General features: G+C 44.0%; 1 protein-coding gene and 1 long non-coding RNA gene across 5 annotated transcripts in view; both read left to right on the forward strand.

Moving 5' to 3' along the window:
- Positions 1-2,060, forward strand: part of LOC121858725 — a 138,151-nt gene extending 136,091 nt beyond the window's left edge. The window contains exon 3 of the long non-coding RNA XR_006087497.1: positions 1,933-2,060. This is a non-coding gene — a long non-coding RNA (uncharacterized LOC121858725). The remainder of the gene's footprint in view (positions 1-1,932) is intronic.
- Positions 2,061-8,291: 6,231 nt separating this feature from the next.
- LOC121858726 (mucin-17-like) overlaps positions 8,292-27,213 on the forward strand; it is a 65,820-nt gene continuing 46,898 nt past the window's right edge. The window contains exons 1-5 of one of the 4 annotated variants that reach the window (XM_042355349.1): positions 8,292-8,379; positions 10,782-10,950; positions 11,857-11,993; positions 19,357-19,485; positions 21,272-21,346. In XM_042355349.1, the coding sequence (XP_042211283.1) occupies positions 11,991-11,993; positions 19,357-19,485; positions 21,272-21,346 (207 nt within the window). In that variant the 5' untranslated portion in view covers positions 8,292-8,379; positions 10,782-10,950; positions 11,857-11,990. Of the gene's footprint in view, positions 8,380-10,781; positions 10,951-11,856; positions 11,994-14,295; positions 14,728-19,356; positions 19,486-21,271; positions 21,347-27,213 lie in introns of those variants that run through there. The other 3 variants (XM_042355352.1, XM_042355348.1, XM_042355351.1) reach the window with 3 other exon arrangements.

Below are 27,213 nucleotides of genomic sequence, written 5' to 3' on the forward strand. Positions count from 1 at the left end.
CTGGAGGGGGGTGGGGGAGGGGGGAAAGCCATGCATCTAAAGTGGCGATAAAGGAAAGCGATGATGCCATGGTAAGTTGATTGATGACGCAGTGATGCCAGTTACTACAAAAAGCGCTGATCGATGATGATTTGCATGATGATATGACATAAAATTGGTTAAATATTAAAGACCCCTCCCCACCCACCTTCCACCCACCCACCCTCCCCACCTATAAGACCCTCGACTCCACCCCCATCCCCTCACAACCGCTGACAAGGGGAAGGTAGATAAGCAAAGAGTACCATGGGGGGGAAGAGAGGCGGCATCAACTTATCGTCAGTTATTGAGCAGGGCGGTGGACTGCCTACGGACCCTCCATTTAAGTCATTATGTGTGTGTGTGGGTGATGTAAGATTAGTTTACGGTGTTAAGGTTAGTTAAATGTGAACTTTACTTTGGTGAGAGACTATTATGGCGTGAGGACGAAGGAAATGAACGATCAAGACAGGCTATCACGATTAGTTTCTGGGCTTGTGAGCGATTATAGGATCATCTTGTGTTTATGACTTTAAAATGGCGTATCCTCTGTTTCCTTGTGGACTTTTAAAAATGGAGTATTCTGTTTACGTTGACCTGCGGGCTTTTAAAACTGGTAGCTTTCAACTATCGTGTCGCTGTCCAGAATAGAGGAAGGAGCAAGAAAGGGGAAATAACCGGAGGAAAAAAGGAAAAGGCATGAATTTCCCGGGAAAGACTAGAGGGTGACAGGAGGAAGAGGAAGAATAAAGTAAATTACCGCTGTGAAAATAGTAAAGGGAGGCGAGAAAATGTACTTATGCTTCGACTCACTCTATTGTACGGAACCTGTAACGATTGTGTGTATGTTTGTGTGTGTGTGTGTGTATTGTGTGTAACAAAAAAAGGGCATAATTGATTTGCATAGTAAGTTGGAAGAGATGGAAATAAACCCTGGTCACTAGAGAACATTTTAATATTTCCGTTGGTTCAATATGACTCAATAATACTCATTATCATAGTAATATAATTGTGGATTTAAAGGTGAGCGGAGCCTTATCACGTCACACGAACCTGAAGGACAACGTATAATGCTCTGGCTTGGTCTGCTGTATTCGTTAATGTCAAGTGCAGTTGAATTTCATGTTGTATTTCAGTTATATTTAGTACTTAATCAGAAATAGTTCATAAACTTTTAAAACAAGTTGAATTATATAATAAACTTTACTCATATTACGTCCTGTCAACTACAATATCTTTACAGCGTGATATATGGTGAAAAGTTTATTTGTACTCATCTCCAAGCTTTAATTTACACTAGCTTACGCTCACTAGAAGTATCACAGAAAACGGTAGGAGAGTAACTTCATTTAATCTACCAGTTGGTTATAAATTAAGTCTCAGTTGTTGTTTTAGGTATGTATTTCTGTGCTTGTACAACTAAGGTATTGTAAGCATGTACAACTACTACATTAACCATTACAATATCTACGTCTCCTCTCACCAGTTGCTATTCAGTGAACATAAATTTAAAATCTACGAAATGAGTTTATACTTTTGTAGTTTTTTCTTCCCTTGTAATTCATATTCTTTCATAGTTATTGTACAGTACATTGTTTTCGTAATTTTTTTCCTGCTCGTGTGATGATGAATAACTCACATGTAGGAATTTAAGTTAATAATAATGTTTGGTTTAGTTTTTGGAATTTTCTGTTCAGTTTCACTCTGGTGTTTATTGAATTCTTCATATATATTTCATTGATTTTGGATATTCACGCGATGCGCATCTGTTATTAAATTCTGTAGATATTATTTAAAATGTTGTAATATCTTGTTGCTATGACGAGCGTAGGAAGGAGATCTCTTGTTTTATTTATTTATTTATTTATTTATTTATTTATTTGTTGGTAATAAACTTTATTTTGATGTTTACAGATATGAAGAGAGTGGTGTAAAACTGTCGGCCGTCAACACACCGTGAAGTACTCAGTAAGTGTTTATACTGTAATGTTCTGTGTTAGTGTGTTTACCACCTTGGGATACGAACCTAAACGACTTTATACAGTTGTTAAAGCATAGTAACATCAACAGAGAATATGCTCTTAAAAGACATTAGTTATTTAAAAGAGCAGTATAGTACATAACACACAATGGATATTTTATTTAATATTTCGAGTTATTTATGTTTATGTTAAATAAATAAAGATATCTAGCAATTAATGTAACTAGAAATAAAACATTTATCTTCAATTACAGCCATGATGAAGACTTAAACACGAGGAAAAATCAACATCCAGAAAATATGAAATTATTGTTGTTTATGTGTTCTTGAAATAGCATCAAGTGACGTAGTATTAAAAAACGCGGGAAATTAATGTCATGGCTTAATGACTTTCCGTAGCTCATTAAACGTAAAGACAACAGTTCATTTCAGTGTATATTAGCAAGGGTGGATTGTGTTGTATACCTGCATTGTTTATATGCATGTTGAAGTGTGTATACCTGCATTGTCTATATACAGGCTAAATTAACAAAACTTGTATGACTATTTTACTGAATATTTCTATCTATTTATCTGGCTGTCTGTTTGTCGGTCGGTCTGGCTATCAATAAGAGGATGGTAAGGGGAGGAGGAGAGAGGGTAAAGAAGGAAGGGAGGAAGGAAGGAAGGCGAGAGGGAGTAAAGGACAAAGGAAGGAAGGAAGGAAGGAAAGAGAAGGAGAGAGGGTAAAGAAGAAGGGAGGAAGGAAGGAAGGCGAGAGGGAGTAAAGGACAAAGGAAGGAAGGAAAGAGAAGGAGAGAGAGGAAATAAGAAGAGAAAGGAAGGAAGGAGAGAGAAGAAAATGAAGGGAGAGAAAGCGAAAGAGAGAGAGAGGGAGAGGGAGTGCTGGGGTGAAGGTAGTGAGTGCTCGATGACACTCTAACACACACTCAACCTAAAGCACAGGTAATTTCAGAGCACACACACACACACACACACACACACACACACACACACACACACACACACACACACACACACACACACACACACACACACAGGGAGAACCAAACTCCATCTTACAGTGATGGAACGTCGACTCCTTCGTCAGCAGAGAATAGGATGACTTAAATATTGTTTCATCAGCCGAACAGAAGACGATTATGTTCCGCTGGATAATAGATGGGGAAGCAGCGCCTCAGGATGTGGTGGTGGTGACGATGATGGTGATGGTGGAATGTTTGAGATTGATGGTGGTGATGGAGGGTAAGATGGTGGTTGTGATGAAGTATGGGGATGGTGGTGGTGGGGGTGGTGGTTGATTTTGTTGCTTGCAGCGGCTACTATTGTGCACACTACACTCATCCTGTGAGCGGTAGCGCAAAAGGATTACAGAGTAGGGTTTACAAAGGGTCATAATAATTAACCCCGGTTGTCAGGATATTATGGCACCGAAAGTTACACAGTATTTCATTTACATTATTTGTTTAGTTCTATACATAGAGGGTAACTTATTCACAAATGCGTGAGAACAGGCGTGTGAGGCAGTATGTCTGGCCTCACTATTTCACATTTACGTGGGATATTCAAGCACATTGCGTATTTGGTTCTGTACACGAGAACTGATATAGTTACTGAGTGCAAAAAGTGGATACAATCTTATGTCGGCTATCTTGCCATTAGAGATGAAGTGTTGTGCCATTTCACACACAGTGTGCTTGGACCTGTCCTAAAGGTTCTATCTTCACACAGTCGAGGACATAGTGTTCAAGTGTGTGGCCATATGTATGGCACACACTTTATTAGTTTTGTTTACATCTGCTTGAGAACATACTGCCAGAGGTACTTATATCTAACCTTAATCTAGCGGTTACAACATCTTGTAATCTAGTGATCTTGTTACTTGCTCCATATACATGTTTCACCGATACATCATCATGGTAAACTATGGATCGACTAGTCCCTGTTTGCACTTGTCTACGCGTCAAACTCATCAATAAGTTCTTTCCTAATTACAGTTTTAAGGTTCTTTTGACAGACCCAAATTGTATTCAACGGTGTCTTTGTTAGACCTGCGAGTTTGAGGGCATCAACTCTGTCATGTTTTATGAGGCCTATGTGAGAGGGATCCACAACAGTTTGACCTTGACACCCCGGTCAACAAGGCACATATTTGTGTCTGGCTTCAGAGACAAGATCGTGACAACCTGAGTCGAGGGTACCAAGGGCAAATAGTGGAGGATAGAGAGTCAGTGATGATGAGACTGTCAGTAACAGTGGTTTCAACGAGATTTAATAGCTGTGAGTATGGCAACTAATTCAGTTTGTAGAGTGGATTTGTTAATTCTAACTCCTTTCTCAGTTATATTACCGTCAGGTTGAGTCACAACAACAGCACTTCCAGCCCTCCCAGGCGGTGTTTAGAGATCCATCAGTGCAGATGGTCTGTGTGATATTATCATCAGTCTGTAGAGTGTGTATGTGTTCAGGCTCTCAATTTGGCAGTGTGTTGGAGATAAATGCTTTGTATAATTAATTTTTAGGCGGATACGTCGGTATTGTGATATCGAAGGAACGTCCGCCAGGGTGGCAGGAAGCGCTGTTGTGTCTCAACTTTGTACAGGTGGTCTAGTCAAATATCTTCATATGTGTAGCTGTGGTTTGGATCCATTTAGACTCAGTAGTCCCATGGTTCATACATTCTAGCAATTTTAAGGAAACAATGTTATCAGGATCACCACACAGAAGCCTCAGGGCTATCATGAGGTTGACTATTATTCTATCTTTTAACACTGGGTATACCTAGTTCTTTCCTCATAATGCGTACTTTAGTGCTCATGGGGACATCCTAGGATAATTCTGAGGGCTTTATTTGCATTTTCTCGAGCTTGTCAACTCCTTTTCCCCGTCACGAATGACCAGGGCTGGTGCGTGGTAATCTATCAGAGATCTTATATAGCCTAGGTACATTGTTTTAACAATTCTAATATTAGCACCATAGTGCGGGCTGTACCCACTACACTTCTGAGGTCTCAGTCTGTCAGTACATTGGAAGGGTTAGCTGTGTATGGCAGGTAGGGTACAAGGGCAAACACCAAGATATTTAAAGAAGAAACATAGTCAATAGTGTGTTACCTATCTTGAACTTGGGGCCGCGTTTGCAGTTCCCAGCTGTGGTGGTGGTGGTAGTGGTGGTGGTGGTGGTGGTGGTGGTGGTGGTGGTGGAGTGTGGGGATGTTGATGGTGGGAGAGGCCTGGTGTTGGAGTTGGCAGGGACTTGGTGGTGGCAATAGTGGGAGGGATCGTGGATGTGGTTGTGGTGGTGGTAATGGTGGTGAAGGTAGTGGTGGTGATTGTGGAGGTAGTGGTGGTGATGGTGGAGGTAGTGGTAATGGTGGTGGAGGTAGTGGTGTTGGCTGTGAAGGTGGTGATGGTGGTGGTAGTGGTAATAGTGGTGATGGTGGTGGTAGTGGGGATCAGCCTACCTCTCATATCTCGGGTATGAGGTTAAACTTCCCGTCAAGATCAGGTTCATGCAAGACAACACAACCTGATCAAGACTTTAGCCACGAGGAGAACACGAGAATCACCTGAAGATTAGCCCCCCCCCCGGGTCATGTGATGGGGTCAGCTATCCTTAGATTTCAACATATTTCTCCTAACAATGAACATACATGAATATCACCATCTAAATTCTTATAAATATACCCGCACGTATTCATTAGCATACATACATAATCTTATGTATACAATTACACATGCGTATGAAGTTACATAATATGCTAGACAGAGTACTGTAATGTGTTTTAGTTCGTACACAATTGCTTAAAAGAATGTACTACTTTCGTTCTGTACCTCGATACTGTAGTCTATTTTCAGATGTGATTTTTGTAGTAAGAAATTGTAAAAAAAGAAAAATATGCTCAGTTTATCAAAGGCTTCTGAAATTTGTTTGAAAATACATAAAAGACGTCTCTTTGTATTTCATAACAGTGACTTTTGACTGAATAAACAATATCATTTTTCCCAACTATGCGAGTGAGATTATTTTATCGTCTGTTTACATCCGGTTCAGGGTGTCGTATCCAAGTGAATATCGCGAGATCTGAGTTACTCATAAAACATTTCATATTTCACTGGATTTGAGTCCCTCTCTGGCTCTCGCTGTCGCCCACTCCCTCCTACACACACACACACCTTCCATCCATCAACTATGGAGTGAGTGTGGTGAAGTAATGTATAAGATAATGATAATCCAAACACCTCCTGAATATTAACCTCCCCAGTTAATTTCACTTTCAGTTTAGCCATCCTAGTGCTAACCTAAGCTAACTTAACTTAATCTAATCTAACCTAACCTAACCTAAGCTAATCTAATCTAACCGCCCAGGTCGTGTTAGGGTGTTTAATCATCAGGTGAAATAAGCTTGGGGTGTCTATGTGATTCGCAGCCAACAACACTAATATTACTGTTTCCTGGACTCGGCAAGATTGAGATATTGAAGAGGATGGGGGTGGCGGTCAGGATGGCGGTGGCGGTCAGGATGGGGTGGCGGTCAGATGGCGGTGGCGGTCAGATGGCGGTGGCGGTCAGGATGGGGTGGCGGTCAGGATGGGGTGGCGGTCAGGATGGGGGTGGCGGTCAGGATGGCGGTGGCGGTCAGGATGGCGGTGGCGGTCAGGATGGCGGTGGCGGCGGGGATGGCAGGATAAGGCGCTTTAAGACACAGAAAAGTTTTATGCTAAGAGTGTCAGTGTGTGTGTGTGTGTGTGTGTGTGTGTGTGTGTGTGTGTGTGTGTGTGTGTGTGTGTGTGTGTGTGTTCTCAATATGTATGTTTGCGTCTATATATGTATGTTCATCTATCTTTCATCTATGTATATGTCTGGGTCACGTCATCGGAGTTCGTGTGACCTAATTCATGGCGTCTTGCATGTTGACGTATTTATTATGCGTCTTCCTGCCGGGTGAGCGATAGTATACACGCCACCTCCCCTCCTCCTCTCCTTACCCTCTTAAACTTAACATAGGGCGTGGGAAGGTGAAACACACACACACACACACACACACACACACACACACACACACACACACACATTCACACACACACATTCACACACACACATTGCCCTGCTATCACATGACGTAATATAATCAGACTGTTGAACCTGTAGTCCCACGTTGGAAACACTGCTACTTGTCCCATCAGCGAAGTTAAGCAGCATGGGGTCTGGATGGGTAACCGACTGTCCTTTAATAACACCAAATTCTGCTGGTATGAGGACTCTGCTGGAAACAACTCTCTCATGGCTGTCAGCTTTCCTTGGTCAGATTGATCGAATATAAATTCTTATTATTATTGTGTGTTTATGACGCCAGGAGAACTAGCTTACAGGAGGTACAGAAAACGTACCATAGAAAGCGAACTAAGTGTTGGGAGTAACTATGGTGGTTTCACTCTGTACTGTACACCAGTTATGATAGTAGCCTCAGATTCGCTAACCAGTGTGGCCGGGAGTACAGTTAACTTGTATTTCAGTAATGACTTAAGCGGGGACCTTAGTCAAGATGATACACTTGTATCACCTCCCCCGCTTATTTCACCTGTTAATTAAACACCCTAACCTTCCGGGGTGTTAAGCGATTAGGTTAGGGTGTCTAAACATCGATTGACATAAACTGGGGAGCTAATGTTCAGGTGGTTCCATACCGTAGACGATGTACTCCCAGCAATGATTTCAGGTCGTGACAGCGTACTGTAGTAGGTAGTGGCCGCATATTGGTCGGTAATGCTGTAATTATATATATATATATATATATATATATATATATATATATATATATATATATATATATATATATATATATATATATATATATAAACAGAAAAAATGTAATTATTAGAGTGAGCAGACTAGTCTGTACTACCCCTGAAGATGTAATTACACGAAAGCGCTTGGGAACTTCGTGTTTCTTCTTCCTTGTGGTTATCAGCATATACCTAGATCACGCGCACCTACAGTGATTTACTTGCATATATATATATATATATATATATATATATATATATATATATATATATATATATATATATATATATATATATATATATATATATATATATATATATATATATTAAATAAGTGTTATAACTCTGGTATTCTTAGCTATGCACATTACCCACTAAAGTATTTATCACAGATATTATAATACCTGATCTCATATTTCCCCCCAGGATCACATGGCGGCCTCACGTGACGACTTCTCCAAGGACCAGGAGGAGGGCGAGGCTGGCATGGAAGCCAAGTCCCCGAGAGGACACCTCGGCCCCCTGTGCCGCCTTCTGTGGCCCCTGCTCCTGCTCCACCTTGCCTCCTACTCTCTCCCCACAACAGTCAACAAGTAAGTTTACTTAAGTCACTGCAGAGAGAAACTCGTTTTCTCATGTGAGTGTTTCAAAGAAAACGGGAGATGTTTCTGTATAAGCTTAGTTATGTTATGCTCCCTAACTAACTAAATAGATATATGGACACTTTATATCTTCGTTGATGCAGACAGTTTCAATTCCTTTACATAAAATCAGGGGTGTATCTTTTGGGGTGAGGGAGGGTAAAGGGGTGTTGGTGGTACAGATTTAACACGTGAGAAGAGTGTGATCCTCACTACCAAACAACACAGGTCTCCCAGAGTCTGGTTTCCTCCTGTACTAACACTGGATAGACCAACCACCCGACCGGCTAGTAAGCTGATAAGTGGTGGGAATTAAATATAAAAGAGGGGGGGGGGTGTTATCAGTTGCGTGTTCTCCTGCCTCATAAGGTCACCCAGCTGATTAGTGTGACGTGTAGTGTATACGTGTGTGTATGTATGTGTATGTTACATTTGGTCTTGTGACTTCTCCTCACTAAGTATACTTATGTACTTTTTATCATAGTAGTCTATTGTTCCTGTGACTGTCCTAGTAGTAGTAGTAGTAGTAGTAAACAAGAATAACAAAACTATTCAATAAATCGTTATATTAAGACGAATTGGTTGTAAACGTGACAAGACTACCTTATGTACTTCATATAATACGGCTGAATGTGTAGTGTATTGGGCCCTCTAGAACACCACTTAATAATAAATAATAATAATAATAATAATAATAATAATAATGGTAATAATAATGACGTAACACAAGCAGACGACATATTGCCAGCTGCCTCGTATTAGTACTGTCTTATTGCAACTATATCTTGCGCTAGTCGTCCGCACCTCGATTATGCTGTTCAGTTCTGGTGCCCCTATTATATTATAGAATGGATATAAATTCACTAGAGTCGGTGCAGCGAAGAATGACAAAAATGATTCCGGGACTTAGAAAACTTTCATGTCAGGATAGGTTGAAGAAACTTAACTTGCATTCCCTCAGAAAGACGAAGAGGAGATATGATGTATTTAAGATGGGTGAAAAGAATCAATAAAGGGATATAGATAAAGTTCTTATAATATCCGAGCAGGATAGACTCCGGAGCAACGGATTCAAGTTGATAAGTTTAGGTTTAGGAGGGAGATAGGAAGAAACTGGTCCACAAATAGGTGGTGGACGAGTGGAACAAGCTTAGCAACTTTGTAGTAAGTGTGGGAACTCTGGAAAGTTTCAAAAGGAGGCTAAATAGATTCATGGATGATAGAGAGTGGTAGTAACTCTCAACAGGAGCTGCCATGCACAGGCCAACCGGCCTATTGCAGACTCCTTTATTTTCTTATTCTTATGTACTCCACCAGGGGTCAGAGGCCACACTCCCGCTGCACACACAAGCAAGCCAATAAGAGGAGGCCATATCACTGCAGTATCTCCTCCTGTCAGTGATTCATGTCACCAAATCTCACCTGATAAACACCTTACATTAATTACCCGACTATAAATAAACACCTGAAGGCTTTGTTGACTATCCTTGGTCGAATTGCGTCACTGTTTACCTTTGTTTATATACCTGCAGTGTCTCCATACCTGCATTTTCTATCTATATACATGCTGCACTTGTGTACCTGCATTGTCTATATACATGCTGAACTGTATACCTGCATTGTCCGCATACAGGTGACAGGCCTGGCTTCACACACACACAAACACACACGCAGGTCTTCAGGAGGTGAGAGAACATAAGAACATAAGAAAATAAGGAGTCTGCAATAGGCCGGTTGGCCTGTGCATGGCAGCTCCTGTCGATAGTTACCACTCTATCATCCATGAATCTATCCAGCCTCCTTTTGAAACTTTCCAGCGTTCCAGCACTTACTACAAAGTTGCTAAGCTTGTTCCACTCGTCCACCACCCTATTTTGTGAACCAGTTTCTTCCTATCTCCCTCCTAAAACCTAAACTTATCCAACTTGAATCCGTTGCTCCGAGTCCTATCCTGCTCAGATATTATAAGAACTTTATCTATATCCCCTTTATTGATTCTTTTCACCCACTTAAATACTTCTATCATATCTCCCCGCACTCTTCGTGGATTATGGGATCATCTGAAGATTAACCCCCTCAGCCCCTAATACCAAGGAGGGGTTAGGTTAGGTTAGGTTAGGATAAGTTTGGTTTGGTTTTTTGGTTAGTTAGGTTAGGTTAGGTTAGGTTAGGTTAGGTTAGGTTAGGTTAGGTTAGTGTTAGGTTAGGTGAGGTGAGTGTTAAGGACAAAAACTGTAAAGGTGACGGAAGGTAGAGTGTGTGTGTGTGTGTGTGTGTGTGTGTGTGTGTGTGTATTGAACTCACACAGACAAGACATTAAGAAAGACACAGTCAATATTGTCTCCATCTTTCAGCCTCGTCGACGGAACCCAAACGTCGGCGACTATGGGGACTGAGAGGGCTGGTCAAAATGTTCCGCCGTCGTGTGCGTCGTCGTGCAGGGGAGAGTGTCAGCCCCCAGCCCCCCCAGCCTACTCTAAGAGCCAGGTCCACCTCCGAGCTGGCCGTCGACTTACAATACAGGTCAGTCCCTTACTACAGGTTCCTACAGTACAGGTCTCACTCTCTTGCTACAGGTTACTCCCTCACTGCAGGTCACTAGAGGTCACTCCCTCACTACAGGTCACTCCCTAACCACTCAAACTTTCGTCTTTTATCCACACACACACACACACACACACACACACACACACACACACACACTCATCGATTTTTACTGTAATTTGACAAACAACTTAAATACTTTGCACCCTGTACTTTCTTTCCATTGCTTCTATACAGGGTGGTCAAAAAAGAATACCTATATATTTTGAAGAGTTTATATATTCTTAAAACCGGGTAATTATCTTTGTAGTTCGGCTAGCTGGTGATAACTTGCCAAGGCGTTATCTTTATACGGTCACTGTGAAATAGGTGTTATCATTGAAGAAAATATATAGATTAATTTTATTTGATGCGTATATTGTATTATGCTTATGGGGATGACGTGAAGATTAGACACACCAGTTTTTTTTACTTTGAGCTAATTTATCCTAACCTAACCTAACCCTCCCAGGTAGCGTTAGAGTTTTAGTTTAATCATCATGCCAAATAAGCTGGGCGTGGTTAATCATATTTTCAAATAAGCTAGGGGTTTTAATCATCAGGTGAAGCTGGGCATGGCTAATCATTTTGTCAAATAAGCTGGGCGTGGTTAATCATCTTGTCAAATAAGCTGGGCGTGGTTAATCATCTTGTCAAATAAGCTGGGCGTGGTTAATCATCTTGTCAAATAAGCTATGCGTGGTTAATCATCTTTTCAAATAAGCTGGAGTGACTAATCTACAGGTGATCTAATAAATCTAATGTATATCGGAGGTTTAATAGTAGAGATAAGTTTTTATACCTGACGAAGATATTAAAATTACACGTCTCATCCTCCCCCAGCAGCAGGAGTAGTGGGGGACCTTACAACCAGGGGCTGAGTGTCCCACGATTCTGTCTTCAGCCCCGACGCCGCCATCGACTCTCACCACGGCCACTCCACACCTCCGGCCCTCGCCATAGCCACCAGGGGCGTCAACATGGTGAGTCCTGATGCCCTATGTTTGCTACTGATGTATGGGTTATGTGTTAAAGAGACGCTAATTCCTCGTTGTGTTCCAGTGCTGAGTGTTGTTTCCTTTTGGTTTAATATTGAAATCGATGTTTTTTTTTTCTGGGTACATGAAGATTAGGTCCCAAGCTTATTTGACACCTGATGATTAACCTAACCTAACCTGGTTGTGTCAAGGTAGTTAATCTTCAGGTGGTTCTTTCTTGCAACACACCCCTTCATCTTATGCATTAGAGTTCCAAGTACCACTATAACCCCACTCTAACCCCCCCTCTCACTCCCCACCCTCCCCACCCCTCTCCCCACCCCCTCCCCCCACCCCATTCCTCCACCCTCCCCACTCCCCTCCCTTTCCCCTCCCCCACCCCCCACCCCACCTCCTCCCCACCCTCCCCCACCCCCTCCTCCTCTACCCTCTACCCTCCCTCCTCCCTCCCCTCTCCACCCTCCCTCACCCTCCCACCCTCCTCTATCCCTCCCCACCCTCCCCTCTACCCTCCTCCTCACCCCTCCCTTCTACCCCTCCCTCTACCCCCTTCCCTCTACCCCTCCTCTACTCCTCTACCCCTTCCCTCTAGCCCTTCCCCTTCCTCCAGTCAGATGTGAATCAGCAGCCCTGATAACAGTGTTTGTCCCAATAATCCATTCCGGCTCATCCTGCCCTCAGATCCCTCCTGCCTCATTCACCCTCCCTCCCACCTTGATGGTAATTGCCAGAAGATTGTTTTCACAACTGTGGATGGGCAGAGGTGATATTGTCCTGGGTAATCTTGTTAACGGGGAGGAGGTGGGTGGGGAGATGGTGGGGGTGTGGGGAGGAGGGGAAAATAGGGTGTAGAGAGGAGGGACGCAAGATGATGGGGGTGTGGGGAGAAGGGATGGGCAGGTGGTGTGGAGAGGAGGAGGGACGCAAGGTGGTGTGGGTGTGAGGAAGAGGGACGCAAGATGGTGGGGTGTGGGGAGGGGGAGACGGAGAACCAGGAAGTGTACAGAAAGAGACCAGAGGGGGGAGGTGATAGAAGGAGGTAGGAGGTGAGAGAAAAACCAGGTGAAGGAAGAAGAGAGATCGAAGGAGACCAACACGTCAGGACATAACCAAGACGTTCCTTCACACCTTCCTCCTTCACCCAGGACCCACAGCCAGGGCTCCTTCAGAGGGGCAGGTGGAGGCTGTGTCTGTAGGATATTGTGTCCACCTGAAGATTAGACAACCCAGCTTATTTTACCTGAAGATTTAACACCTTAACCTTACCTAACCTAATTTAACCTTAACGCTGCCCTAACTTAACCTTAGCGCTGCCCTAACTTAACCTAACCTAACAAAACCTAACCTAACCTAATCTAACCCCACAGGTAGAGTTAAGGCGTTTAATCATCAGGTGAAATAAACCTAATCAGTCTTACTTGACGTCAATTTCTCATAAGACAGAAACACACATCTTCCTCTCCTAAATCCTTCATGTCTGCTTTATCAATTATTTTTACTAATTCCTTTAATCATTGGCCTTGAAATCCAGGATGATGAAACATTTAACTTTTATTTTCGTTAAGGGGATCAGTGTGTGTGTGTGGAGACAGAGCTTGGTGTTATACAGGAAATAGATAACACGAAAAAAAATAAAAAATGAGGCTGTACTCTGCCGTCACTGCTGCCCCCTCTACTATCAGATGATCGGTGTAGATCTAGATAAATCCAACTGTGGAACATATTTCTGGGAATTGATAAATGGGAACTAAAAAAAAAACAAAGTCGGGAGCGTTTAGTAACGAAAGATCTCACTAGGTTTATGTGCTTCAGTTTTGGACAACGCACTATAGATGGGATACAACTTTACCATACGCCATCATTAACTCGAACTCACTGAGAAGCTTGGGATATAGGTTGGACGGTATGCAGTATGGGGTGTGGGGTGTAAACAGGGCTGCGTAGTATGTGCCCGCTGTAGTTTCCTTCGTTCTATGTTTTTAATTTTTTACTGTATTTTTTTTTCTTTTATGTCACGGAACTATCAAGGGAAGACGTACTTTAAACCGGCGATATATAGTGACAGTAGTATGAGTGATGGCAGGTTTATTTAACAATTGTTTATTTAACCGTCGTCGAACATTACAAGTATAAAAGGGCTGTACTTGAGAGTCACTAATTACAAGAACGAGGGTGATATGAAGCTCCACCCTCTGAGGCTGTTATCGCTGACAATGTATGATAAAGATTACTTTTGGTGATAACGGAGAGCTTGGCAGCCCCGGCCGTGCGCCCGCCCTCCAGCCACCCAGAGTTCGGTGTTGTCTGTCAGTGGCGCGCTATGCCGTCCTTCCTACTCTGGAGGTTCCAGTAGTATTGTCTCTTAATAGTCCATTCAACAATTCGATTACTCAACTTTACGTAGATATCATTCAACTATATAATACAGTGATAACTTTTACGATAAATTAATGGAAGACGAAGGTATAACGTACTTTGGCCCGTGTTGTGTGCGGTAAGCTTCAAGTGCGTTGTGTACCAGTCACCATGAGGGAAGGCGGCGCTTAGTGTCCTGGCGAAGGTGGACTACAGCACCCGGCGGAGAGGACCTGGGGGTGCTGGTGTCCGTGGCGGAGGAGGAGACAAGAGTGTATAGGAGAACGCTGCCTGGTGGAGGAGGGTCGTCGTCCACCCCAGCACCATGGTGGAGAAGGACACGGTGATCCCGGCCTCTGTCAACGTAAGGGCTCTCTGGGTTTCACTCGGGGCTTTAAATGGACGCCTGATTGAGGAGGTTCACTGTATTTTACTAGACTTTGGCTGGGCTGGATTAGGTCTGGGTGAACGCTTGATTGGAACAGAATGATTGATAAACACATGATTAAGAAGGATTAGGAGTTGATGTATACACCTAATTGGTTTAAGATTCACCCTTTGGCTGTCCCTATCACCCTATGACTCTCCCTATCACCCTATGACTCTCCCTATTACCCTATGACTGCCCCTATCACAATATGACTCTCCATATCACCTTATGACTGCCACTATCACCCTATGACTCTCCCTATCACCCTATGACTCTCCCTATTACCCTATGACTGCCCCTATCACAATATGATTCTCCCTATCACCCTATGACTGTCTCCCTATCACCTCTCATGTTATGACTTAAGTCTCTGTGCATGTTCATCTCTGTTTAAGCTGAGATTAAGCTGATATGCAAATGCCTTCAGCTTAGAGAGTCGTACGAAGGGGGATTTTCTTGTCCACAAAGACTTAAGCCTCCTGATGATGCTATAATTATTGATGTCTTGCCCTTTTTTGTTTATTAGTCTTTTGAGTCCACCAAACGACACAATTTGAAGAGTTGTGGTAGTGAGGGTGTGGCAGAGCTGTGGTAGTGAGGGTGTGGCAGAGCTGTGGTAGTGAGGGTGTGGCAGAGCTGTGGTAGTGAGGGTGTGGCAGAGCTGTGGTAGTGAGGGTGTGGCAGAGCTGTGGTAGTGAGGGTGTGGCAGAGCTGTGGTAGTGAGGGTGTGGCAGAGCTGTGGTAGTGAGGGTGTGGCAGAGCTGTGGTAGTGAGGGTGTGGCAGAGCTGTGGTAGTGAGCAGCCCGTAAGAACAATCGCTTCATTAAATGGCTGATACAGAGATAAGATGAGGACCTCTGTATCTACACTTCCACCTCTCCCCCCTCTCTCCTTTACCTCCTTTCCCCTTCCGTCCCCTCTCCCCCCTTCCACTTCCACTCCCCTTCCACCCCCCCTCTCCCCTTTCACCCCTCTCCCCCTTTGCCTCACCTCCCCTTCCACTTCCCTCTCCTTCAATACCCTCTCCCCATCATCCCCTTCCCTCCCTCTTTCCCCTTTCCATCACACACACACCTGAGAAAAGTGTGTGTGTGTCGTGAGAGAGAAAACACCTGAACTGCTTCCCTGTGGTGCTTTACCCACATCCGTGTTGACTCGTGAGGGAGCTGATGGGTTGACAGTGAAAATGAAGTGAGGGAGAACATGACAGTGAAGTGAAGTGAGGGAGAACATGACAGTGAAGTGAAGGAGAACATGACAGTGAAGTGAAGTGAAGGAGAACATGACAGTGAAGTGAAGTGAGGGAGAACAAGACAGCGAAGTGAAGGAGAACATGACAGTGAAGTGAAGTGAAGTGAGACAGAACATGACAATGAAGTGAGGCTCTAAATTGAGAAGGCAAAATAGTGAAGGCAGGTAGAAAGTAAAGACAGATGGGAAATGAAGGCAAGCAGGAAGGCAGGCAGTGAAGGCAGGCAGTGAAGGCAGGCAGTGAAGGCAGTGAGTGAATCCAGACAAGTGACCCATAACAAGTGACCCATGACCTGCCCTCTACAGAATTAGTTACTACCCTCCGTGGTCAACAGGTCAACCCCTCTCGAAGTTTGATGAAAATCCGCCCTCAAGTTTTCATGGGCGTCAACTCGTGGCAGGAGGCGTGTGTCTAAGCCGGGGTTATCACTTAAATGTTTAGGAATGGGTGAAGGGCTGCTGGGGTAGGTGGTGGCTCCCCCTTCCCTTTCCTTCCCTTCCCTTTCCTTCCCTTCCCTTTCCTTTCCTTCCCTTTCCTTCCCTTTTCTTCACTTCCCTTTCCTTTCCTTTCCCTCCCTTTCCTTCCCTTCCCTTCCCTTCCCTTCCCTTTCCTTCCCTCCCCATCACCTCCCCTCCCCTCCCCTCCCCCTCCCTTACCTACTGTCAATTATGAGGCCAAATGTGACATATTACATTGAGTCTTAAGAGATGATAATGCCCTGGGTTTAGAGGTTAGGTTAGGTTAGGTTAGCGTTAGGTAAGATTAGATTAGGTTAGGTTAGATAAGGTTAGGTTAGCGTTAGGTAAGATTAGATTAGGTTAGGTTAGCGTTAGGTAAGATTAGATTAGGTTAGGTTAGCGTTAGGTAAGATTAGATTAGGTTAGGTTAGCGTTAGGTAAGATTAGATTAGGTTAGGTTAGCGTTAGGTAAGATTAGATTAGGTTAGGTTAGCGTTAGGTAAGATTAGATTAGGTTAGGTTAGATAAGGTTAGGTTAGCGTTAGGTAAGATTAGGTTAGGTTAGGCTAGGTTAGATTAGGTTTAGACTGAACCAGACCCTCAGCACTGTCTGTCAGTGTGGCGGCAGGTTTAAAGGAACACGTCACACACTCGCCTTATCTACTTCGTCCGTAATCTCTGGCACGACTTGAGTTTAAAAATACGTTGACCTAGCCATAACTAACAGTAACCTAACCTAACCTCACCTGAAACTTGAGATTGTGTTTACTACAGTTGCCCTGGTGGTGTATGAGTGGGGGGGGGGTGGCAGTGGCCGCCCCCTAACCCCTTGGGTGGCACCTGTGGGCGGCAGTAGTGTAGGGGGGGTGGTGGTCACAGCGTCACGCCCTTGGGCTAGTGGACACGCTGATGCACGTTCAAGGTGGAGAGTGGTGTTATAGTAGTATCCCCCTTACCACCACTCTCTCCCCATCACCACCACTCTCCCCACCCCCACCACTCTCTTCCCATCACCACCACTCTCTCTCTCCCCACCCCCCACCACACCCCACTCTCTCCCCACCACCACTCTCCCCAGCATCACGCTTAGCTCCCCACAACACCGTCTGTATTCCTCATAACAAAGAACAAAGAGAGAGAGGATAATGGAATAAAGCAAGACAGACAGACAGAGACAGACAGACAGAGACAGACAGACAGACAGAAGTGGTTGATAATGCTTTTCCTGACCATTCCTTTTTCTATAGATCAGTTGTTCTGTCCGTTCCGTCCCTCTGTCTGTCTGTCTGTCTGAGGACCAACAACCTGACTGTGGGTGGACGCTCGATATACGTCATACAGTGAACACGAGGAGGACGTGTATGATGCATTGTGGGTCTGACCTTGACTTGATCTTTGTTTACCATCTTAACCCGGGGTCAGGGAGGGTCACGGGTGGTCGTGTCTCTCTCTCTCTCTCTCTCTCTCTCTCTCTCTCTCTCTCTCTCAGGTGATCCACAATATCAGTTGGGAATCTCTGTAGCTGTACCTTCCACCTGTACCCTAACTAATGTCTGTATTTTGTACCTGTATTCTTACCTGTACTATGACTTGTATAATATGCACCTGTATCTGTCTTTGTACCTGTACTGTACTTGTCTATTACTCTGTTTATGTGATTATTTGTTTCTTGTCTGGTATACCTCTTGTTGTTGTTGTTGTTGTTGTTGTTGTTGTTGTTGTGAGGAAGTGAGTGTTGTTGTTGTTGTGAGGAAGTGAGTGTTGTTGTTGTTGTTGTTTTGAGGAAGTGAGTGTTGTTGTTGTTGTTGTGGTGGTGGTGGTAATTGAGGGAGTGTGTTGTTGTTGTTGTTGTTGTTGTTGTGAAGTGAGTGTTGTTGTTGTTGTTGTTGTGAGGAAGTGAGGTTGTTGTTAGTGGAGTTGTTGTGAGGAAGTGAGTGTTGTTGTTGTTGTTGTGAGGAAGTGAGTGTTGTTGTTGTTGTTGTTGTGAGGAAGTGAGTTGTTGTTGTTGTTGTTGTTGTGAGGAAGTGAGTTGTTGTTGTTGTTGTTGTTGTGAGGAAGTGAGTGTTGTTGTTGTTGTTGTGAGGTGAGTGTTGTTGTTGTTGTTGTGGAGGAAGTGAGTGTTGTTGTTGTTGTTGTGAGGAAGTGAGGTGTTGTTGTTGTTGTTGTGAGGAAGTGAGGGAAGTGGGTGTTGTTGTTGTTGTGAGGAAGTGAGTGTTGTTGTTGTTGTTATTGCGATGGTGATGAGGAATGAGAGTGCGTTCCTGTGACGATGAGGGAGTATTAAGAGTGTGTTATTGTCGTGAGGGAGTGAGTGCGTTACTGTGATGATCAGGGAGAGTAAGAGTGCGTTACGATGAGGGTAGTAAGAATATGTTATTGTCGTGAGGGAGTGAGTGTGTTACTGTGATGATTAGGGAGAGTAAGAGTGCGTTACGATGAGGGTAGTAAGAGTGTGTTATTGTCGTGAGGGAGTGAGTGCGTTACTGTGATGATCAGGGAGAGTAAGAGTGCGTTACGATGAGGGTAGTAAGAGTGTGTTATTGTCGTGAGGGAGTGAGTGCGTTACTGTGACGATGAACGACTTGAGTGCGTTACGATGAGGGAGTGAGTTAGTGTGTGTTGTCGTCGTGGGGGAGTGAGTGCGTTACTGTGACGATGAACGACTTGAGTGCGTTACGATGAGGGAGTGAGTAAGAGTGTGTTGTCGTCGTGGGGGAGTGAGTGCGTTACTGTGATGGTGGAGTGAGATTACTGTGACGATGGAGGAGTAATAGTGCGTTACTGTGATAATGAGGGAGTAAGAGTGCGTTACAGTGAAGGAGTAGTAAGAGAGTGCGTTATTTCTCGTGACAGGCGGAGTTGAAGGCGGCGTTGCGTCGTCGGCGTGGTGACGACTCCGGCTCGGGTGACGATGATCCTGGCCTCCCAAGATCACCTCCCACGTCACCTACCACCCTGGACGTGCTCAACCATGGACTTAAGGTAAATGACCTGTCTGTGTCTGTCTTTTGTCTGTCCCTCTGTCTGTCTGTGTGTGTGTGTCTGTCTGTGTCTCACTCTATCTGTCTATATCTCACTTTCTTATTGTCCTCATCTCAGGCACTTTCACCCTCATATCCCCTCCTCCTCCTCCTCCTCCTTCGCTCTCACATTTCCTCCTTCTCTTTCCTCACTTCTCCTCCTCCCTCCATGGTTAATATGTCTCACTGCTTTTCCCATTCTCTCTTTTCTTCATTTACTCTTCTTCCTTCCTCCTCTATCTTTCTCACTCCTTAATCTCACTTCCACTTTCTCATTTCTTAATATCTCTCTCTCTCTCTCTCTCTCTCTCTCTCTCTCTCTCGGAAATACTCAGCTGATATGAACGAGTTTTGGTTTCCGATACGTGAAAGAAAACTAGAGAAAATTACTTCTTGTAACATAGATAGATAGATAGATAGATAGATAGATAGATAGATAGATAAAATTCATGATAACTAGCCCCTCACCTCGCAAAGATGAGATTAATCAGGTCACTCACTATTGTGGTCACTGACACCCCAGGCTGCGACAAAAGATAACGTACGATCTCTCTAGCGAAGTACCCCTTAAAATTGACTTTCGGTTTCTTTTATCAGCCAGAAATATTACCGCCAATGTTGACGATTTCTCTTAAATGCGAGATAAGAAATTTTTTGACATTGGTGCTACAGCTGACTATAGATTTTCATATTAGTGTAGTACCCCCTCCCGTCAACCCCTCCCGTCAACCCCTCCCGTCCCCCTCACCCCCCCCCCTAATACATGACCCTAGTTTTCTGTATCTCTGGGGTAAATACAGACTGTAATGGGGATTTCTTACTGGGATTTTATTAACAGTTTTAACTCAGCCTCGACGGTATTATGAGAACCAAGTGAGGAATGTTATGGCAGGTTTATGAAGTCGTTCTTGGTGTCTCCCGTAAGGTGTGTTGGTGCCGAGGTAACAACATGAAGGGGATTTATGGTGTTTATATGTCGTCGGCACTGTTGATGTATTGTTCTGTTGTGTTATGTTTATTGTTTTATGGTAGCTGTAGTTACCTGTCGAAAAGGTTGTGTAGTTTATTTCACCTGATAACTTAACACCCTTACGTTTCTTGATGGGGGAGGATTAGGTAAGCGTTTTGTTAGGTAAGGTCAGTGTTTGGTTAGGTAAGGTCAGTGTTTATTTAGGTAAGGTCAGTGTTTGGTTAGGTAAGGTCAGTGTTTGGTTAGGTAAGGTCAGTGTTTGGTTAGGTAAGGTCAGGATTCGTTAGGTTAAGTTAAGTTAGGTTTGATTGTGTTATGTTTTGTTAGGTTAGCATTAGGTTAGGTTAGGTTAGGTTAGGTTAGGTTAGGTTAGGTTAGCATAAGGGTATTTAATCTTAGAGGTGAATTAAATTGGGGAGACTAATCTTCAGGTGATCCGGGCTCTCTCTCTGTTAAACCAGTCACTGATCCTGAATATTTACACACATGCCACATACTTAATTTAAATAACTTTCTAAGTAAATCTAACCAATAACTATTTTTGTTACACACTTTTATACAGTCCTTTACCTTTTCAATTAATTATACATATTAACAATTTGCTATAACCCCCCAAAGGCCTTCACACACAATTATCCCCATTTGAGTCTTTATTAATCTCTAAATCAACCACTGAGTATGTTTTTTGTTTTGTTTTTATCATGCGTGATGTACAGGACAGTCAATGGTTTTTATTTATATGTTTTGTTTACTGGTGTACTAACTGTGTGTGTTTCAGAGCTGTTCCCGGGCCACCCAGAGTACGTGCAGCGATGGGTCCCTCCTGTCTATGGGAAGTTCCGAGAATGATGAGGTGAGTACCCGTAATCCACTCTACCTTATGTTTACTCTATTATTATATTTTATTTGTGGATGTGAATGTGTAAACCGTCTTGTCCAGGTTAAATTTGTGTTTCGGGTACATTAGATAAAGTGTCATGGCCTTCGGGCGGATGTGTTTTGGGCGGGGATGTGATTTATCATCCCGCTGCTAATGATGACGCGTCCACCAGCAAATGGCGTTCATTAGTTTTCACACTTATGTGAAATTTTAACCCACCATATTGAATAAAAACGATAAAATTGTGATTTATTTTAACAGAAACACTAATTTTGTGTTCTTTAACCTCAAGTATGTTTTTAAAAGGCTAGCGCCGTTATCCAAAAAGACGATTTGTTCGTTAAGGAGGGAAGAGCCAGCGTTCGTGCGTGATGGAAGTGACTTTTTGGCTTGTTGAGTAGATGGGTCACTGCCAGCCAGGACTTTCACTCTGTTGCACCGTAGAGTGAAAATTATTGTTAATTAATGATATACTGCACCATTTTCCCGTGTACCACTCTCGCTCGTGTACAGGTTCACTCTTTTTTTTTTAACCAAATGATGACTTTCTTGGCTGTCGTGGGTCGATTTACCTTACGATGTACCACTGTTTATATACCTCCACTGTCTTATGTACATTATATAATTTCATTGCCCATATACTACGCGCTGAATCATTGTAAACTTTGGTGTCTGTCTGTGTTTGTCTATCTGTCTACCCGTCTGCGTCTTTTTGTCTGTCTATGAGCCTCAAGCACACAGGCAGCCACGGGTGTGTTGCTGAGGGTTGGGAGGGTGACTAGGCGCCTCTGTTCATGGATCTGTGACACATCTCATGTTTCGTTTTCATGCTTGTCATACCTCTCCTCCCCTCTTCTCTCCTCCACTCCTTCTTCTCCCCTCCACTGTGTGTGTGTGTGTGTGTGTGTGTGTGTGTGTGTGTGTGTGTGTGTGTGTGTGTGTTTCAGCTTATATAAACATCTCCTAATCAGTCATATTAGATGGTGTTGAATGGTGCTCAATGGTATGTATAGAGAGTCAGTATCTTGATGACCTTATTATTACTCTCTCTCTCTCTTTCTCTCTCATTGTGGTTATTACTATTTTTATTATTGTTTTTGACACTTATTGTTTGTATGTACAGACGGAAGTATAACAGAGAGAGAGAGAGAGAGAGAGAGAGAGAGAGAGACCGTGGATGTATCAGGTGTAATAATAGGATGTGGGAACCGGAAGTAACAGACTGGGAGGAGGGTGAGAGGAAAGAGGGAGTGAGGGAGGGACACAATAGCCACCTGTACCTCCACTTCCGGGGGGGGGGGATAGATGGGGGAGGGAACATTGCTACTGCCCACCTGACTTATATGAGGGGGAGGTCATATATCTGGTAACTATGTAACTGGATGGTGAGGGGGTGAGGGAGGAGGGAAGGAGAGGCTTGTGCCATCATATACTGTTAATGGTGTAGAGAGAGAGACAGAGAGAGAGAGTAGCGGAGGGGGGACAAGGGGGGTTATCGGAGGAGTGAGAGGAATGCAAGGGGGGGGGGAGGTTAGGAGTGTGAGCTGGTAGAGGGAGAGAGGTGAGAGGTATGTATTGGAGGGAGAGAGAGGTAGAGTGAGAGGTCATCCACACGATTGACACTGGAAGCAAAATGGTGAATATAAGTAAATGTCAACAAAAAAGTGATTTGGAACAATGAAAATGGGAAGAGGTATTCGACATGCAAAGAAAACGGGAAGAAGGGGGCTTAACATACACAGAAAACGGGAAGAAGGGGAGACTCATCAGTTAGTCAACAAGCAGACACTATAATGATGAATAACCCAGATATAATGAAGATATTTACACAACCTGGAACCTAACAGTGAGATGGTGAAAGTTGTGAAATTGTGTAAATAACCGTCACACACACACACACACACACAAGATAAAACTCGATTCCTTCGTCAGGTATAGGGGGAATGTCACGCCCTAGGGTATAAACAGCTTGAAGAGGGGGTGGGTGGGTGGGCGGGTAAGGCGGGGGAGTTGTTGAAGGTGTGACTGATAATGTTTTTTCTATGTAATTTGTTGTTGTTGTTGTGGTTGTTACTGTTTTTGTTATTATATTTTCATCTCGTATATATACTGAAAGTGTGAGTGTTGGATGGTGCGGATGAGGAAGATATGATTAAATGAGTGTGATAGTAATGAGGAAGGAAAATATCTAATAAAAAAAAAAAAAAATATTGAATGGAAATAATTGCGAGGATAGCTGCCCTGTCGGACTCCTGTGACGTCATTGATGTTTTTTTTCGAAAACACTGAAACTTTGAATAGTATTACATGTTATAGGATAGAATGATAGTGTGTGTGTGTGTGTGTGTGTGTGTGTGTGTGTGTGTTCTTGCTTTCAACTGTGTCGTCAAACCAATCACTTGTGGTGGTGGGGGGGAGTTGCTTGTGGAGTTGACGTGGCCAGAGCGTCCAGGAGGTAGAAAATTGATCTTGAGAGTTGATGGATTTACGGTGTGAACTGACAGACAGACAGAAACAGAAACAGAGAGAGATTGAATGCATAGAGAGAAAAAGCCGTGATAGAGATGGGGATAAACGAAGCCAGAGCACAGACAGACAGACACTGACCCTACCATCTCCATCAACCATCTGTCGACCCGTTCACCACCACCACAACAGCTGGCTTTATCCACATATGACAGTTTTCACTTTTCAACCCGAACGCCCGCATGCACACACACACACACACGCACACATTCATACATACACGTACACATACATTTACGTACACATACATACATACATACATACATACATACATACATACATACATACAAAACACGCACGCACACGCACTTCAGTAATGTCACTTTCAGCTTACACTGTACTGAAATCACAGCCACGCCCCCACACGCTGTTAAGCTGTACCACATACTGAAGGTGTTGACAGGAACCACAGCAGCTTGATAATAACAGCAGGACAGTGAAGGTAACAGCCCCGCCATATGCTGTCTGTTGGGTGACGTAAGGGGATGAGAGAGAGAGAGAGAGAGAGAGAGAGAGATCACATAACCTTCCCCTCTTGACCTGTCACCCCCTAAGCTCTCCAACGCCACCCCTCAGATAACACTTATCACCACCATTATACTCTCTTAACACAGTATGGCCTACACCATCACGGGGGGAGGGGGGGGGTAGGTGATAGTGATGGAGGGGGGAGGGCAGGTGATGGAGAGGGGTAGGTGGAGGTGATTAGGTTAGTTTTAGGCAGGTTAATCATCAGGTGAAATAAGCTTGGGGGTGTAATCTTCAGGTGAGTCGATGTTATATACAGGTAAAAGTAATTTGTTGTTCATTTTAACCACAAGATGAAAGTACACAGTGCAGGGGATCATCAGTTGTTGCGTAAACCTGTCGAGACGTGTTGCGGTCAGCTGATATGATGTAAACAAAACGCTGGCGGCCATCTTACTTCCTCCTCCTCCTCCTCTCACTCTCCCCCTTCCCTCAGTCTTCCTCCTCCTCCCCTCTCTCCTCCTCTCTCCTCTCCCCTTCCCTCCTCTTCCTCCTCCACCCCCTCTCTCCTCCTCCTCTCACTCTCCCCCTTCCCTCCTACCCCTCCTCCTCCTCCTACCCCACCTCTTCCCCCTATTGGTGTGGTGTTAGTTTCCGCTACACAATAATGACTAATTTTGGTGCTCAAATGGCGTTGAAATTGGATTGAGACTCGACTGTATGAAGAGGTAGAAGAATTAACTTGCTGTTTAGATTAGGTTAGGTTAGGTTAGGTTAGGTTAGGTCATAGACTTGTAAAGAGTGTGAAAGTTTGTGGTTTTAGAATATTACAAGTAACAAGTATTTCATTATATGTGAGAGGTGGAAAGTCAGGGGAGGGCGGAAAGCGTTGCCTATACTCCACGCTGGTGACTTGTTTAATGGTGCTGTTGGCTGGTGAGACTGTGTGGTGGTAGTAGTAGTTGTGGTAGTTATGGTAGTAGTTGTAGTTTTGATAGTTGTGGTGGTGGTGGTAGTAGGTAATAGTTGTGGTTGTAGTTGTGGTGGTAGTAGTAGTTGTGGTAGTAGTAGTAGTAGTAGTGGTAGTTGTGGTGGTGGTAGTAGTAGTGTTGGTAGTTGTGGTAGTTTGTGGTAATTGTAATGGTAATAGTGGGTGTTGTTGTGGTAGTCAAGTAGATTAGCGTTGTGGTGGTTTAGCTAATTATGGTAGAGGTAATTTGGTAGTAAAAGTCTTCGTGGTGTTAGCTGTTGGTTCGATGGTTAATGGTAGTTACGGGAGTCGTTAGGTGGTTAAGGTGCTTAGCTATGGTAATGGTTGTTAGGTTGTGAGGCATCAACCACTTGTTTATTTTGGTATTTATCGTGTAACGGGGGGGTTGTAGTAGTAGTAAGGTACGGTCGGCCAGTAGAAGGTTTGCCCTCCCAATGCGTGTGTGGCTCTTCCTATGATGGCGATCACGCCATGGTGTGCAAGAAGGGGGGCTTCATATGCATGAGGCATGACGAGGTAAGGGATCTCACAGCAAATATGTTGAAGGAAATCTGCCGGGGCGTCTGGGTAGAACCGACCCTCCTTCCATTGGATGGCGAGATCTTCCAACACAGGACTTCAAACACATCTAACGAAGCCCGTGTGGACGTCAGTGCTCGAGGATTCTGGACGCCGGGACAGCGAGCTCTCTTCGACATCAGGATTTTTGATCCCATGGCCGCATGTCACCGTAACTTAGCTCTCGATGCTGCACATAGGAGGAACGAGAACGACAAGAGAAGGGCATATGGGTAGAGAATTCAAAACGTTGATCAAGGCAGCTTCACTCCTCTAGTGTTCACAACCTCTGGTGGGATGGGACCAAGTGCAAGATGCTTCTACGCCAGACTCGCGGAGGTGCTATCCGAACAGAAGCAGCAGCCCAGAAGTTATGTTACAGCCTGGGTGAGATGTCGACTGTCCTTCTCTCTCCTTCGGTCGGCTTTGCTCTGCCTCAGGGGAACGAGAGCTTCTGCCCCAACTCCGACAACTGCTGCAGATATTAACTATGAGGCTACAGTCACTGAATGCCGCATAGGTCTACGGCTCAACTAATTTAACACAGATAGGATAGCTTCTTATGTATTAGGATATTTAATATTAAGGTAATTAAATGGTGGCGAAGGTGTGGCTATTGGGGGAGGCTGGAGGCCACGTTTTAAAAAAAAAAAGTAGTAGTAGTAGTAGTAGTAGTAGATATTGACTATGAGGCTACAGTCACTGAATGCCGCATAGATCTGCGGCTCAACTAATTTAACACAGATAGGATAGCTTCTTATGTATTAGGATATTTAATATTAAGTAAATAAATGGCGGCGAAGGTGTGGCTATTGGGGAGGCTGGAGGCCACGTTTAAAAAAAAAAAAAGTAGTAGTAGTAGTAGTAGTACTTATCAACCCTATCAAGGTATGTAAGCAGAAATTTTAATCACTATCTCACCCCCTCCTTTTCCCTCCTCCCTTCTACCCCTCCTCCCTCCCTCTTCCTCCCTCCCCCTTGACTCCGCCTTACAGATAGTGGGTGTCGTAACCCAGAAGCTCTGATAATATACAAGATGGGGGAGTAGATTATTTAGTGTTTCTCCTCCATATGGCATTACCGTGTGTGTGTGTGTGTGTGTGTGTGTGTGTGTGTGCCAGTTGTGGTGATGGTAGTAGTAGGATCGCCCAAATACGCGGCAGGGCATACAAACATAAACAAACACATATTGAATACACACAATACCACACACACAGTGCTCCTGGAAGCAAAGTTAGTCGCCCCTGGGATTTCTAAAGCATAAAACGACTCTCTTTCTTTCTCATTACTGTCTTTT

This window comes from Homarus americanus, unplaced genomic scaffold (genome assembly GCF_018991925.1).
Source record: "Homarus americanus isolate GMGI-L3 unplaced genomic scaffold, GMGI_Hamer_2.0 scaffold74, whole genome shotgun sequence".
Classification (NCBI taxonomy): Eukaryota; Metazoa; Arthropoda; class Malacostraca; order Decapoda; family Nephropidae; genus Homarus; species Homarus americanus.